This window comes from Seriola lalandi, unplaced genomic scaffold, assembly GCF_002814215.2.
Source record: "Seriola lalandi dorsalis isolate HSWRI2012SDOR001 ecotype SW California unplaced genomic scaffold, Sedor1 jcf7180002054672, whole genome shotgun sequence".
NCBI classification, from domain to species: domain Eukaryota; kingdom Metazoa; phylum Chordata; class Actinopteri; order Carangiformes; family Carangidae; genus Seriola; species Seriola lalandi.
Window position 1 is genome coordinate 112,920 of NW_019525225.1, and position 15,920 is coordinate 128,839.

Genomic DNA, 15,920 nt, shown 5'->3' on the forward strand with positions numbered 1-15,920 from the left:
GTATATGGTGGTTACATCAACACAGCTGGAGAAGAAACATGTATTGCGTGTGTGCCTATTGGTTATTCAGTGACACTGGTAATAGTAGTTTATTTAGTAACCCTTTATTCAAAAGCAGATACAAACTAGAACTGAACTAATGGTCACAGCCAGTGGCCCGTCATTTGGTTGGAAAGCAAAAGAATGGAGCCTTGAAGGGTTGAATGTGTTCTTGTCCATGTCCAAAATTCAGTTTTTATTCATTCAAAAACAACAATCAAAAACTGCATCAGATACTGCTCACTTTTCACAAGAGGTGATTATTATTCAGAACAGAAATGATTTTGATAAAAATAACTTTGACTGCTGACATCAGTGGGTTTACTGTCATGTTTGCTTGACAAAGTTCCTCACCTCATGGTGCAAGTAAGACATTAGAGACAACAAAAATCCCTGCATCATAGTGAGAGTTTCTGGAAGATAAGGGTTTCCAAATTTGACAGATTGTGTGTTTGGTCAATCTGATGTTACATTAATGTGGTGTGATCTATTATGACAGTGACATTTCAGAAGTGGAGATAATGTGCAGATGTTTTAAAGAACTCAACTGTATTTATTAAGGTACATCTGTAATAACAGTAGTTGAAGATAAAATCTTATTTGTCAATGATGTCAGATTTGTTATTTTTCAGTGAACTAACAAGGATTCAGTGCCTGGGAGTAAAGAGAGGTAGTCTGGCACAAACAAACACATCTCAGGATGATTTAAAGATGAGATAGAGATCACAGATTCTTTTCACAGGCATGAAGCTGAAGAATTGGCTTTGGTTTGACAACACAAGTCAATAGTAGTCATCCTAATCACGTACTGACCTACTAATTACATCAGAGTTGGCAATCACTATTAAAAAAGGCTGTCCACAGGAGGACTCTGGGAATGCTTGCAATGATAAAGAGTATGAAACAAGAACAAAAGGATCTTCACTCACTACATTAAGACATTTACTAAGTTGCCCTTAAGTGCAGAAACAAATCATTCATATACAGGGTCAGAGAGCCAATTAAAAAAAATAATTTAAAATGCAAACGACTCATAACTTTACATTTACACTGCAGCGTTGTGTACCTTATCTGAATCAACTGTGCATTTCACCCTACTCAGACTCATTCAGAGAATGTACTCAAATATTCCGTAACATACAAACCAGTGAGCACTTCACGTAAAAAAATAAATGTTTGAGCCAAGGCTCCATGTCTTTGTCGGACTCAACTTTCTCCTTAAGACGAACCAATGGGAGTGTCCACATACTGTAAAAGGAAAAAGAACTTTGGATATGCTTTTGTTCAGAATCAAACTAATCAATTGTCTTTTCTCTCTTCAAGTATTGTACATTGTTCTGGATTCTGTCTCCTCACTGCTACGATCCCTCATTGAGTCATGTAGTCATCCAGGCAGCATGAACTCAGCAAGCTGGTGTGCTCTTTCTAACTCCTCTGCAAACACAATGTTTCCGGCCAGCACAACCCACTGGAGGAGGGGAAGGAAGCAGCGGGCATGGTGGTGGCCTGGTTGGGGGATGTTGGGCTTAGAACAGAGCAATGTTAGCCAGATTAGCCATAGCAGCAACAGCTGAAGTCCTTTGAAAGCAGTGTTGGACACATGTAGCAGGTTACTTCTTCCTGTTGTGTTGCCTCCGTGCCTGCAGTCTCTGACGTGCTCCAGATGGTTTTGATCCAGCTCCAATAGAGAAGGAGGGAGTAGCCGGAGACCCTGATGAGAAAAAACAAAAAAAACAAACACAGGAGACACTTTAGGACATGTCAATACTAAGAAACAACATAAACATTTCTTTGTACTGTTTCTCTACACTTTTTACTTCTAACAATTTGACATATACGTCTGTTTCTGGTTGCCTTATCTAGGGCTTCCTGTGCAGTGGGGAGAAAAAGCCTTTAAGCATTGCTTGAATAGCTGTGGTTGCTCAGGGCTCATCTGGTCACAGGTATAACAAAATATATAAGACATACCAAAAGGAGCAGCATTGAAGCCTTGGACTGGATTTCCAGGACTTCCAAAGGCAATTGGACCTGCCGCAGCATTCTGGCCAAAGGAGGGGGTAGATGTCCCTGCAGAGAAAGTAGCACATAACTTGTACCAACCAAACAACCACTGAATTCTACTGTGACAGAAACAAATGTAGACCAGTTGTTGAAGCATCATCAAAATAACAGTGTAATCAAGAGGATGTTTATGAGAAGAAAGAAATCACACTGTAGAGACCCCTGTGGCTGGATTTAAAATATAAACAATCAAAACATAAGTTGTCTTTGTTCCTTACCAAAAGCTGGTTTGTCAGTAGCAGCAGCCCCAAAATTGAAGCTTCCCATATGCGGTGCAGGATTATTGGAGACTGGTGTTCCAAACTGGGGGCATGCCATACCAGCACCAAAGTTAAATCCACTGGGTGCTGGCTGAGCTGGGCCAGAGGGAGCCGGCTGAGGAGCACCACTACCAAATGTAAAGGTGGATGAGGAGGAGCTCTGAGTCTGGGTTGCTGCACCGAAGCTTGGTGCAGCTGAGGGTGCAGCTGAGGGGGCAGTGGAGCCACCAAAAGCAAAACCAGTGGAGCTGGCTCCAAATGCTGGTTTAGCAGGGGTCCCGAACGTGGTTGCTGTGGTGGCAGCAGGTGCCCCAAAAGTGAAAGGAGCTGGGGCGGGGTTAGAGGCAGGTGTGGATGATGCAACGCTGCCTCCAAAAGTGAATGGCTTTGACGGTGCTGCTGAGGAGCCAAAGGTCGTCTGTGCTGCTGGCGCCTCAAATGATGGCTTTCCAAAGGTGAAAGTGGACTGGGTGGTGGCGGCAGAAGTGGTGGAGGCAGTGTTGGCCATGGCAAAGCCTCCAAATGAAGCAGTGGTTGTGTTCTGACTGGGGGCTGGTTGGCCAAAAGCAAATACCTTCTGGTTGGCAGCTTGTGGGTCCGGCTGTGTGACACCAAATGTGAAGGTGCCGTTGCTGGAGGTTGTGGTAGCAGCAGCTGGGGCAGCTGCTGCTGCAGTTGCAGTAGTGGTGGGAACAGTTCCAAATTGAAATGTGCTCCCTGTATTAGGGGCCTGTGTTGTGGCTGAGCCTGTACTTGTTGTGGATGGTGTGGACCAGTTTCCAAAGAGGGATTTCACACCTGCCTGGGCTGCAGGCTGTGTGGTGGTGATGGAGCCAGTGGAGGCTGTTCCAGTGGGGGTGTTGGTCAAGCCTGGAAAAACAGATGAGGCAGCTGTGGTGCTGCTTGTTGATCCACCAAATATTGAAGGTGTACTACTTGAAGAAACTGTAGAGACTGGGTTGGTGGTTGTGAGGGATGCAGGCTGTCCAAAGCCAGCATTCGTAGTAGCACCTCCAAAGATGGGTTTGAAATTTTGAACAGGAGGTTTGCTCTCTGGAGCTGATGTAGCTGAGGAGGGGGTGGTGCTGACAGCAAAGATGGGCTTGAACCCTGAAGCCAGCAGAGGGTTTGTGTTACTGAGTGACTCATAGCTGCTGGCTGGAGGTGTAGTAGCAACAGTGACTGTGTTGGAGGCTGTAGAAGCAGAGGGGGTGCTGATCTGGCTAGCCAATCCAAACAGGCCTGTTCCTGCTACAGGTGGGGTGCTGCTGGAAGCCTTGAAGACCTGACCAAGGACCTGAGTAAAGGCAGAGGGCTGCTCCACACCAGCAGTGGAGGACTGAGACTGGGAGGCAGGGGGGAGCTGTGGGACACCCACTGCAGTTGTTGCCTTCAGGTTTAAACTGCTGGGTTGCACTGGTGTGGTCGATGCAGACACTGCAGAGACAACGAGGCATGTGGAGATAATCAATACATGTCATGAGATATATGAGAAGATATTTAAAATGTAAACCCTTACTTGAAAATAATAACAGAACAAAGAAAAAGAATACAGAGAAATAACATCTGTTTTTTAATTCTTCTGTTTCAGGATTTTTATATTTTTTAAAACAAGACTATATTGTTTCAAGTTTCAAACTTAATATTTAATTTAAAAAAAAAATTGTTGAATCAAAAACCAGGTGAATATCAAATCATGAGATGCTAAATACAAAAATCTGGAAACAGTATCACACATCAGAAATGCCTTCAGTTCAGTGATTGTACCTGTGGTTGTGCTGGCAGCAGATGTGGAGATAGCAGGAGTGCTGGTCTTCATTTTGAGAGCCTCCAGCAGTGGGTTGGAAGCTGCAGGTGCTGTGCTCACACTGCTGCCTGGGCTGGGATCAAGGTTGATGACTGGGATGACAGAGCTGGAGGCTGTAGGCAGAGGAGCTGCAAGAAGGCTGCTCAGGGTGGTGGTCGTGGTAGAGCTGGTGGAGGAGGTGGGCTTGGTGGAATTGGTGGCTGGGGGAGAGACAGACTTCTCTTGCTCTGGAGCTAAACAAGGACAAATTAAGAGGAGGGTCAGAGGTCAGGCTGGGAGCTTATCCAATCAACAGCCAACTGGTCAGGCCTCATAGTTGCAGAGGGCAGCGGCAGGATAATTCAAGGTTCAGTTAATGAATAACAGCCTGTCACTCCTCCAGCCTTGTAGTATGTATGTGTGAATTGAGGGTAACAGAGCAGCATGAACAGTGCAGAAGTTAAAGAGGAGGGATTAAATGTTTTATTCCTGTGGCTGCTTCTACTCACCAGGCGTTTCCAGGACTTTCTGGATCTTGCTGATAGCAGCCTTTTTCTCTTCATCTAGGTCTTTCACAGTGATGGTGTAACCAAGCTCTGGAGGTGGGGGCTGCCAATCAACAAGTATGGAGAGTGAAATATATCTAGGTCATCCTAACACAGGAACTATATAAACAAGGGTTTCTGGAAGCATGAAGTCTGAGAATGTAGCAGTCCTTACCAGTGAGATGTGATCGTCCCGGTGGCTGGACACCAGCTGGATCTTCCGTTTTCTCTTCCCAGCACTACCAGTAGAGTCTGCTGAGGTAGTGACGGGGATCTTGGGAACTGGAGTCAGTTTGGCTGCAACAACATAATATAATGAAAAATCAAAAACCTTCAACTTTAATACAACTAAATAACAAATCACAGTTTGTATGTCTGCACAATGACTTCTATACATGACTTACAAGTAACAGGTGCCTTGTCGGTGGCTATCTGGTCTGACCTCACAGAGGATGCTGAGCTGGGAGACTGCCCATCGTCCTCTCTGGTAATGAAACCACAAGTTAAAAAACTTAATATTAGATTAAATGTGGATGACTGGACTCAGCAGGGACTAAGCAGATATAACCTGGGTCTTTTGGAGGCTCCTTCTGGAGTCTGGGAGCGAGATGATCCAGGGCTTGACAGAGGTGAGCTGGGAGCTGACGGTTTCTTCCACTGTGAAGGTAAACATGGAGATAAACCTTAACAACTCCACTTTATCTCTGCAGGGCCACGTGCACTATAATGGAGCATGGAAGTGTTACCTGGCTGAGGCCTAATGAAGAGCTGTAGGAGCTGTGGATAGGGTTTCTCTTGCTGCCTGGGGTTCCTCTAGGGGCATGTGCCCCACTGCCAGAGCTGATGGACGAGGTGCGAGACCTCTTCATGATGGACTCCTCTGCCAATGAGGTCATCCCTCTTTTCAGGCTTCCTGGCCTGGAAGAGGGAAGGAAAAACATTTCAGCCTGTATTTAGACAGCCACGATATACTTCATATGGTGCTATGGGCTTCAGTAGCAGTCAGTTAAACTAAACAACAAGATCTGAACATTGAACTCACTTAGGGACCAACTGTGATGGTGTTCCATTGGGCAAAAGAGGCTCAAAAGCAGAGTGTGCGCTTCCACCACTGTCGTTACGCCTTGGGAAAATGAAAATGGATTACAAACATGCACAATACGTCAATTCAATGAATGTGTGAGGAGACAATGTTCAAGGAAAACGTCATTTGACAGACAGAGTCAACTGAAGACATCCGTAGGCTACTTTTCGGTAGCCCACCTCTAGACGTGGTCTGGCTGAGCTGACATTGCTGTGTGCACATTTACAATGTTAGCAGTAACAGGTGTTTACTTTCCAATCTTGAAGAAACGTTTCGACTTCAGCATCAAACTTAATTCCTTTACTCGCAAAGAGCTGTGTCCAGAGTTGAAAGCCACACCAATGTTATCTCTTGTTGTGCTTCTATTTCCATCACTTCTTTTAGAGGGTAGCATGCTAACCAGCTAGCCCCAGTCCATCTCATCATTTTCTAGTACCAAGACACTGTAGCATCCAGTCTGTCCTAAAGATGTATCCCTGCTCAGAGAGCATATTATATAACCTGTTGCATTGCATGCAACAATGAAACAATGGCTGAAGCTCTAAGTAAGACTGGTAAATAAACAGCTGTTAATGATAACGTTGGCTTTTTGTAATAGCAAAACTTACAAAGCTCTTTTAAGCAAATATAGTGTTCATGTGTTGCCTTTCAGATACTGTTTAATCCTGGTACCTTCGCTTGCTTTTCTGCTCAGTTGTGAAGCTCCTGTCCTCATCTTCCACTTCTCTCTTGCGGCTTTCCTTCAACACCCTGAGGACACTTTCTCTGGAGCAGGGGTCTGCAGGGGCCCTGGGGAGCCCTGCACAACTCAGATGGTCCAAACTAAACGAAAAAAAAACAGCAGACAGTGCAGCTCTGGTCAATGTTAACAATCAAACAGGAAAGACACAAATCAGGGTTTTACTTATGACAAAATGTAAGAAACATATCAATATAATGTGATTTATGTAAGGCACAGCCACTCTCTGTGGCATCAACGATGACAAAAGTTGTTTTATCAAAACTTTGCTGACGCAGTGTCAAGAAATACTTTTTTATGTCTACAACATTTGTTATAATCGCTACAAGTTCTCTGTAAACTCTTTTTTTAAAACTCACATCCCGACTGTTTAGGTAAACTGTTCATTCAGGTAGGAAGTAATCCATTGCAGTGAACATCACGACTTCCTTAAATGTTGTCAAAGTTATGTTACTGTTACAAACAGGGCTGCAGAAGATTGTGAAAAATGACCCCAACAATTTCAACAACAGGACCAAAAGTCCAAAACCCAAAGATATTCAATTACAACTCCTCACATTTGAGAATGTGGAACCAGAAAATATTTGGTATTTTTGCTTAACAAATAACTCCACAGATTATGTTTCAGCTCTAGTTGCATACTTAAAACAGTTACATGTGCAGGTTGATTTTAAAAAGTCTCCACTGCATTACCTCATAACAATAATACAACACTGACAAAAATTCAGTGAGGCAAGATAGATTATCTGACTCAAGCGTATTACCTCAGTTTTTAAATGGCACACAGTAATGAAATATATACGGTATACAGCAGTTTATTCCAAGATAATGGACAAAACAATAAGAACACTGGCATGATGACAGACTACAAGTTTGCATTAATATAGAAACCTGGGGGTGTTGTGGTTGGGCCTGGCAATCTTCACTGTGACAGGACTGAGGGCTGCCGGGGAGTTACGGGGGCTGAGGACATTTTTCTTCCTGAAGCCATCCCACTTGACAGGAGGTAGGACTCCCACTGACGAGACACCTGGCTGCTGCAACGGGTAATGACGCTGCGGGGTGATGGTGAACCTGCCCATTGTGCCCAGTGGCTCCCTGCAAGGCGGAAAAACAAGAGCAGACATATGTTACCTGCATATGCTAATGAATATTCAACTGAGATGTATACATTTTTAAAAAAACACATTTTCATCACACAGAGCCCCATTTGTGACTTCAGCCCTCCCTGTATCACTTGATTCAGTCACAGAGCCTTCCCTACACATAAATACAACTTTGAGACAACAAAAAGTTCATTTGAAGCTACAATCTGCTGCTGGATAAGTTAAAATTAAAACAAACATTTAGATTTTGACCCTGAGGTTTGAGTAGGGAAGGCTATATGACCATATCACAGAGTGACGCACAGAGGGCTGAGGTCAACAACGTATCTATATGACGCAGTACATTTTATGAAATATTCTTGCAATATGTTGAAATTGTGAGTCGTGCAACTGTGTGACTCCATGCCACCTTTGTCCACTAACAGTAGCCTCTCTGGGTAACAGAAAATATATATCACTGACCACTTACTTGTAAATATTAGTGATGATAGATTTCTTTTTTGGGACTCTATGATACTTTATTACAATGTCTGCCTCCTGAAAAAGCTGATTGTGTGATTAAATTTCCTAGATTTTAGTTTGTAATTTCTAAGGTTTGTTAATATCACTGAATAACTGCCTATCATGGTAAAGGTTGGAACAATGCGAACACCAGGACCAACAAGGAAATAAGTCCATGGTTTTATCGTTCTACCTCTGTTAAAGTCTGATAAGTTGTATTTTGTGAATATTGTTTGTCTAGAGAGGGGACTCATCTGACAGAATAATGCTACCTTGTAACAGAACAGACTGCCCATTTGTATATCACATCTTTTAAGATTTGTGCAGCTCTATATACATATATACATATATATCCACTCTACTTGAACTGATGCAGTGTATTAAAGTATATAATATATCCACCAGTGTTTACTGTATATTCAGCACACCGTAAAGCGACAGGTCTATCTTTGGTCTCTATTTTTTTTTCTATAATTTGTATTTTACTTGATTTAATCTACTTAGTCATTATACACGATTTAGCCTTTAATTGCATTGTTTGTATTTACCTACCTCATTGATTTTTTTGATTTACGTTCAGCGGCTGTTGCAACACTGCAATTTCCTTTTGGAATTAATAAAGCACTATATTAAAATGATCAATAAACTGGAAGTTTCTATTCATTATGATAGGTCTCCCCATACATTACAGTAAATCAAAGAGCAAGTAAAGAGGGGGGTATTACAGAGAATTTCACCAATGTGCAGCTAATAACTACGATTTGCATTTTTCAATGTGCTGATAAAATACTCCATAAGATTTACGAGTAAATAATTAAAACCCGCCAAGAAGCTGGACCTTTGACTTCTGGATGGCACGGACTCTAACGGTACTGCCTCCTAACGGCGGCTCATGTTGTTATAGCGTGATTTGATTATAAACATACCCAGCAAATGACAACCTCCTGTTTGGGGTATAGACAGCATGGTTGGGTCTAGACAGCTTTTCCCGCAGCTGCTCTCGGGGATTTCTCCCTGCCCTCGGCCTCCCGGAGTCAGCGGTTGGACTTTCGGGTTTCCCGATGTAACTCCCCATGAGGAAATCCCGGGGGCTGAAAAGAAACGAGTCACTTGCCAAAGCTTCCCTCCGATAAATCCCAGTTTCCCCGAGCGTTGGTCTGAAGTGTCCCTCTGGTCCCCGGAGCTCGGTTCTGTTGCTGCTACTCTTCGTTTTCCCCCGGGCGGCCACCGACACGCCGGTCACCCCCCAACCCAACAACCAACGCCTGAGCAAGGCTGGGACGTTTAGTCCAGCTCGCGGATTCAGGCCTAACCTGGCGGGAAGTGGTTCTCCGCTGTGATAGTAACACACAATGCAACAAACTCCAAGAATTAAAGTCGCGTAAAGAAAAGTAGGAATATAATAAAGGGCAAGACTAACTACGCATAAAACAGAGAGAAGCGCTAAATGTTTCTCTCTAGGTGACATGGCGGCAACGCGCCGCCGGAGGACTCTCATATCCCATCATGCTACTCTTCTGAAACTACTTCTTCTTCTTTGGATTTAAGAGCGTTGCTGAATCAGCGCGCCACCTTCCGGGTTGGAGTTTGTGTTACAACGAAGAATTGTTAATCAAAAGTTGTTTCCACTAAGTTTCATAAACAAATCCAGTTTTACAGTGTAACCAGTGGAGGAGTACTCAGATCCTTTGCTTAAGTAAAAGTACCTGTACACCAACTTGATTACGGGTAAAAGTCCATTCAAAATGCCATCCAAGACAAAGAACAAAAGTGTTCTCAGCAAAACATAAGCAAAATATCAAAAGTAAAAGTTCTCAATATGAACAAATAAGTACCCTGTCAGTGATATATTATTTTATATGGCATATTAGATTGTTAACACTTTGCATCAAATAAGCATTTTACTGTGGTAGCTGCTTGAGCAGCTTGACTTTACTACAGTTTGATAGTTCAGTCCAATGGCTTCCAACCTGGATCTCTGGCCCCTGCAGAGGGTCATAAGATAAATCTGATCTGAGGGGTTGTGAAATGATTGTTGAGGGTTGGAAAGAAGAACACAAACTTGTAATGCTCAAATTTTTGTAGTCATTTTCTTGGACTTTTTTCTGCCAGTTTGGACCTTAAAGAGGTATTTGACAAACACATTGATCTGAAAGCTTTAGTTTGTTACTTTGCAGATTATGGTTTTCTATACAATATATATGATGAAATCATCTGATAAAATGTGATAAATAAACTTAAGACATTGCAACAGACCATAAAGTTATGTAATGATAAGACACTGACAGGGGTCATTCTGCTTTATAATGAGCACTTCAAATGTTGATACTTCATGCACATTTTGCTGATGGTACCTGACAGGACCATGTTACATGGTGACAACATAACCAGTAACCACTCACTGAACAAACTGTTTAGAGTTGAAAGGTTCACAAAAAGTTAATAAGTGGACCTTGGAGTCAATTTTATTTTACCACAGTACTTTTTCAACTGCTCAGAAAAGACCACAGACAATTGGGTTTAGCAGGATGTTTAATTTTTTATTTATTTATTTTTTATTTTTGAAAAATGATTTACACACAACATAAAACATCTCATAATGTAACGTAGATTTAATGGAATATATAAAAACATAGAGCAAACTTTATACACAAACAAATGAAAAACAGAAAGTATGCCTACCCTGAAATTTATATTAATGAAGGATGATTGTTATGGTTTATCAGGGAATATCACTAAATGCAATATTATATGCAATATTAATGTGCAGACACAACAACTGTTTGTTTAGCCAACATTTTCTAAAACAAAGCGTCTTATTCCTTTGCTGAGCTCCTGTCTTTTGCGCTCAGTAAGGACATTTGTACCTCAAAGGTTTTGTCAAATGCACTGTAGTCCACACGAAATGCCCCTTTCTCCAAGGAAATGCATGACTCAAATCGGTGACCCCACAGGATCTCATCCTCTGTGTAGGAAGTCCTTGCCTGGCATGTCATACCTGCAACACAAGTCATCAGGGAATCTGGTAAATGTCACTTTCTTAGATGAAGAGCTGACAAATAATTTCAGAAGAGCATTTGCCTCAGGACATACTGTATATACTGCTATGTAGCATTTTATGACGACTGTTTTGAATATACATTTGATTTCTCAATAAAACAGTGGTTTTGTTTAGCAGAGTTAATTAAAACACTGATTTAAGATACTTTCTTTCCAAGTCTGTTGCTCAGAGCTATTGGTGTGCTGTATCTTAAAAGTAACAGCGGGGTGCAACTCTGCTGCCACCACGGCTACTGTCTATAACAGATCCTGCACACAACTTGTACCATATGCTAGAGGCTGCTGCTATCCACAAAATACAATCTCATCACATACCCATATAATTAATATAGCAAGTTTAGATGCTCTAAGACCAATTTTGTTTTGTTTATGATGTTACATACCAATATAATTATGTCCTGCTTAAATTGGTCTACACTATTAAAATGTTTACACTGGAAACACTGGAGGCCACAACCAATCACTGTGTAAAAGCCCCTCAGTTGTTTTCAGCTTAGCAGCAGTGTTAAGACTCCTTCGGCTGCCATTAAATTTCCAAGTGATTGCTTAGAATACAGAGTACAAATCAGGCATTGCAAAGACAGAGGCTCAAATCTCACTACACCAAAGGCATTCTCCTTTTTTGCCTGAGATCCAAGTAAGCATGAAGACCCACAATCAAATCAAAACTTTAAAATTATGCAGAAACAAAGACAGCAGATTTGTTGTGTCTTCAGGGAAGCTAAAACACAAAATAAGTGATCAGAGAGAGTCAGAGTAGATAAAACAGATGGTCTTTCCATTCATCCACACCTCTTTGACAAATCTTCTTTACAGGTAGAAAATCATAATGTTTTTAAATGCAACTGCTTCACTATGGACATGATCTTAGTTGATCTAGTAGTTCTACAAACCTGACGCTTCCACGATGCCCTCCAGGATGACAATGATCTCAAAGGTTTCCCTCTTCAGGCGCTCAGCCCCAACCTCCCAGAAGGGGCTGCTTTCATTGATGACGTGGGTAATGGTCTGGGGTTCCACCAGGAGTAGCCTGTCTCCCCCGGTGTCATAGCCCAGATTGATCTCTGACTGCTCCAGTGGGATGAACTCCCCCTCCTTGGTCTGCCTGGACTTGATCAGTTTAGCTCGGATCTTGGCGTCCACCATGTGGCTCTCTCTCAGATCCCCGATGCGGAAGAGCATGCACAACTTCTCATCACGCTCACATATGACACAGTGCTTGCTGAAGATCAACGTCTGGGCCCTCTGCTGTGGCCGGGAGATTTTAACAAACATGCAGCCCACCATGAGTGCGTCGATAATGGAGCCAAGGATGGACTGGACCATCAGGACCACCGTACCCTCAGGGCAGTTAGCTGTCACCATCCTAGAGCCATACCCAATTGTCCTCTGGCTCTCCAATGACAGCAGCAGAGCTGATAGGAAACCGTCTACATTTTGGTAGCACGCCTGCCATTGTATGTCATTAAGATGTGCAATGTCGCCACGCAACCAGGCACCTAAAAAGTAGATTCCACCAAAGGCCACCCATGTGAGAATGTAGCACATAGTGAAGACAAGAAGGAACCAGCGATACTTGAGGTCCACTAATGTGGTGAAAATATCTGAGATAAAGCGACTCTTGTCTTCAATAGGTCCCAGATTGACCCTGCACTTGCCGTCCTTGGTGACGTAACGCTGCCGCTGATTGCTGGCAATGACATGCAATGAGTGCTCATCACCCAGCAGCTTACAACGCTTCTTGTGGCTCTTTGCACCATGTTGCCTCTCTATTGCAGACACTGGAACATTTACGCTGCCAGTGGAGCCCCTCGATTGCCATCTGGAGCTAAAGCGCTTGAGGTGTCTTCTGCAATGCAAACGCTGAGGCTTTGGGGTCTCTTCTACTGGTTCCAGAGGAGCTGCTTGGATAGTGTGCTGTTGGGGGGAATCTTGCCTATCCAAAGTCAGAGCCTGAGAGGACTGACTCCAGAGACTCTGGGTCTGGGAGGGAGAGGCCTCCTGGGATGGTAGGAGTGACGAGCAGTTAGCATAGCTCAAGTTGTGGATAAGAGAGGCTCTTTTTGGAATCATCATGGAAGCAACAGTGGATTTAGCTGCAGCCTGAAATGAAAGACAACAATGCACAATCTTCACAAAATATATGAAACCATAAATAACCATACACTTTACAGAACACAACACCATTGCACTGGATGAGAGGTTCTGTGATTACCATCAACATGACCATTTTGACTCAGTCATTACTGTTCCAACTGTGTATTAATCCGCAGGTGAAAATAGTCCTCAGAAAATGCACAATTTCCTCCCATTTGAGTAACATTTGCTAAAAACTACAGTGCCCATCTGTTTTGTTCTGTTTTGTACTTGATACAGACAGAGTAGAGAACTTGGACTGACACATTGTTGGTGTTGGTCTTTTTCATGGGATTTGCAGGCAATATACCTTTTAATACAGGCAACAAATAAGTAGGAAACTTACAGTGGTGTACTTTCACTTATGGCAACTATATGATAAATTTTTTAAGAGTTGATTTACAAATTATAAAGCTAGCCGTTAGAAAAAACAACAAATCTTTTTTCCTCTCTGTTATGAAATTAAGCATGACTCAGTACCAGGGGAGTTGCATTTGAAATGGGATGCAAATTTTGGCACAATACAGGCTGGACAACTGTACAGTATTAGTGGTGGCTTACAGAGATTAATATAGAAAGTGGTACCTTAAAAGTGTAAGGAGTGTAACGTATTGACTCTGGCTGTGGTCTGGGCAGGTATGCCAGCAGATGTTTAGCAGTGAGAGTCTGCGTTGGGGGAATGGAGTTCCTGCGAGGCTCGATCTTGACGGGGCTCCTGATGTGGCTGTTGTACTGAACGTTTTGTAGCGTCTCTCTGCTGCACATCACAGTGGTGCTCATTGCTGAGGTCTTCAAGGCGCTGATCACTCTTCCAGCTTTGTTTCTGTTTGGGCAACAACATTAAATTGAGATCGAAAGCAGCTACAGTTACATGACCTAAACAACTAATTGCAATACTTCAATACTTCAATAAGTGTTTGCAGAAATGAAAAAATCTGTGTGCCATTGATAAAGGCACTTTAGAAGCTTTGAAAATGTAATTCAATGCAACATGTATATTAAATTTTCTGTTTTCATTTTGCTGACACACACGTTTATATTCTGCTGCTCTTCCAAGAAGAAAATCATTGAGATCCCTCATATACGTCTGTAGATCTGATGGTGTGCCAAAAGCAAACGTTGCTTTACTTCCTCATCAGCATGAGGTTTCATTTGTCTGAAGTGGGCTCATCAGTGTCTCAGCACTGCTGCAATTTATTACACATGAAGGGATTATCACTAATCCTCAAAATTAATCTGAGAAACACCAAGGAACATGATGGATTTCAAAAGATTACTGACTGCCCCAGAGGGCTTAGAAGTAGTATTGTCCAGATGGGGCCAAATGAACTGTTGTAAATTCACTTCTCTCTTGCAAAAATGCTGTGTTTACTCATAACAGACACACAAAATATGAACACATCTCTGAATCCTGACCATGACCCATCTGTGTGGAGCCAATCACACTTACCAAATTTTACTTTGAGGGAATCTGTCTTCAAAAAGCAAAACAAAAAACAATTGGTCCTCTATCGCAAGTCATTAAAAAGTAGAGAAGGAAGTTGAGTCAGTTACATCATTTTCTATTCTGAATCTGAGTGATGCTGTACTATTTTTAGTTTAAGTGTCCCAATTGAACAGTTTAATTAGTACCAAATTAGTTCTTTACAGGAAACATCATGCAAATTAAAGTGAGCTGAAGTGAGTGGTCAATTCATCGATTAGTTGATCAAGGGAAAGTTAATCACCAACAATTTTTATAATCATATAATCATTCTGTTCTCTGGTTTCTGCTTCTCCATTGTGACAATTTGTTGCTTTCCCTGTTATATATTATAGTAAACTTAATATTTTTTACTTACAGTCAGACATAATAAAGACATTTGATTGTGTCACCGTAGGAAATTGTGATTTTATACACGAAAAAATTTATCAATTAATTGAAAAAATAATTGGCATTGATTGATAATGAAGATAATGGTTAATTACAAACCTAAAATTGTTATTCAAAAATCCTCCTTTTAATTTTACAAATACAAAATGTCAAGTAAGTTTTTTTCTGATTGCTACCAGATTACAATAGATCCACTGAAAAGTTCATCACAAAAAGGGGAAAATAATCACATACCTCTGCAAAGCATACCTTAAGATAAATACAGCTGCTGCCAGAATGTTGAAGTCAGGTTAGATCAGATGAAGAAAGAGACGCAGAGTGAGCGAAGAGCTACTGTGCGACTGTCCAGCTGTTTGTCTCCTCCCTCCGCGTCATTCACAGTACACATACTGACAATGTTCAACCCATCACACCACGTGGCTGCGGCAGCTTTGTCAGTGGACGAATATTATATCAGGTCAGATTATTAGTTAAATTTAAACATCAAGTGTTAGGTGAGAAGAATCACTTTCATATATGCTACATAAAGCATGACACTAGAACAAGGACACCCCCAGCCCCAAGCAATTTCCTGGCTGACAACATAAGCAGTTGCAATTTCTTTTATGTAGTGGCACCAAGATCATCATGATATTCATTAAAAAACAAAGTTAAGAAAAGTGTTTTGGTTTATTTGCGCAAATAAATACAGTATGTTAAGAGTTCAGTTTAATGGCTTGTACAAGAAAAA

The 15,920-nt window shown here is 42.0% G+C and overlaps 2 protein-coding genes across 2 annotated transcripts; both read right to left on the reverse strand.

The window, feature by feature from the left end:
* Nucleotides 1–88: 88 nt before the first annotated feature.
* pom121 (POM121 transmembrane nucleoporin) lies at nucleotides 89–9,634 on the reverse strand. The gene is made up of 13 exons (XM_023421584.2): nucleotides 9,048–9,634; nucleotides 7,406–7,612; nucleotides 6,448–6,597; nucleotides 5,734–5,814; nucleotides 5,438–5,609; nucleotides 5,260–5,348; nucleotides 5,096–5,175; nucleotides 4,867–4,988; nucleotides 4,656–4,755; nucleotides 4,128–4,400; nucleotides 2,319–3,797; nucleotides 2,008–2,106; nucleotides 89–1,750 (listed from the first exon to the last, which is right to left on the reverse strand). The coding sequence occupies exons 1-13, from the start codon at nucleotides 9,617–9,619 to the stop codon at nucleotides 1,650–1,652; spliced, it is 3,525 nt and encodes a 1,174-aa protein (XP_023277352.1). The 5' UTR covers nucleotides 9,620–9,634; the 3' UTR covers nucleotides 89–1,649.
* Nucleotides 9,635–10,711: 1,077 nt separating this feature from the next.
* On the reverse strand, nucleotides 10,712–14,601 carry LOC111666283 (G protein-activated inward rectifier potassium channel 3-like). The gene is made up of 3 exons (XM_023421586.2): nucleotides 13,903–14,601; nucleotides 12,075–13,284; nucleotides 10,712–11,119 (listed from the first exon to the last, which is right to left on the reverse strand). The coding sequence occupies exons 1-3, from the start codon at nucleotides 14,095–14,097 to the stop codon at nucleotides 10,938–10,940; spliced, it is 1,587 nt and encodes a 528-aa protein (XP_023277354.1). The 5' UTR covers nucleotides 14,098–14,601; the 3' UTR covers nucleotides 10,712–10,937.
* Nucleotides 14,602–15,920: the final 1,319 nt, after the last annotated feature.

Bases quoted from the DNA above. Each gene is read 5' to 3' on its own strand.
- LOC111666283 (XM_023421586.2), bottom strand. From the start codon at position 14,097: ATGAGCACCACTGTGATGTGCAGCAGAGAGACGCTACAAAACGTTCAG. The intron at 13,285-13,902 runs GTACCACTTTCT...CTTTCATTTCAG, and splicing joins ACACTCCTTACACTTTTAAG to GCTGCAGCTAAATCCACTGT. The intron at 11,120-12,074 runs GTTTGTAGAACT...CTTGTGTTGCAG, and splicing joins GGGCATCGTGGAAGCGTCAG to GTATGACATGCCAGGCAAGG.
- pom121 (XM_023421584.2), bottom strand. From the start codon at position 9,619: ATGAGAGTCCTCCGGCGGCGCGTTGCCGCCATGTCACCTAGAGAGAAA. The intron at 5,815-6,447 runs GTACCAGGATTA...CATTTTCCCAAG, and splicing joins GAGCAGAAAAGCAAGCGAAG to GCGTAACGACAGTGGTGGAA. The intron at 4,989-5,095 runs GTAAGTCATGTA...ATGTTGTTGCAG, and splicing joins CGACAAGGCACCTGTTACTT to CCAAACTGACTCCAGTTCCC.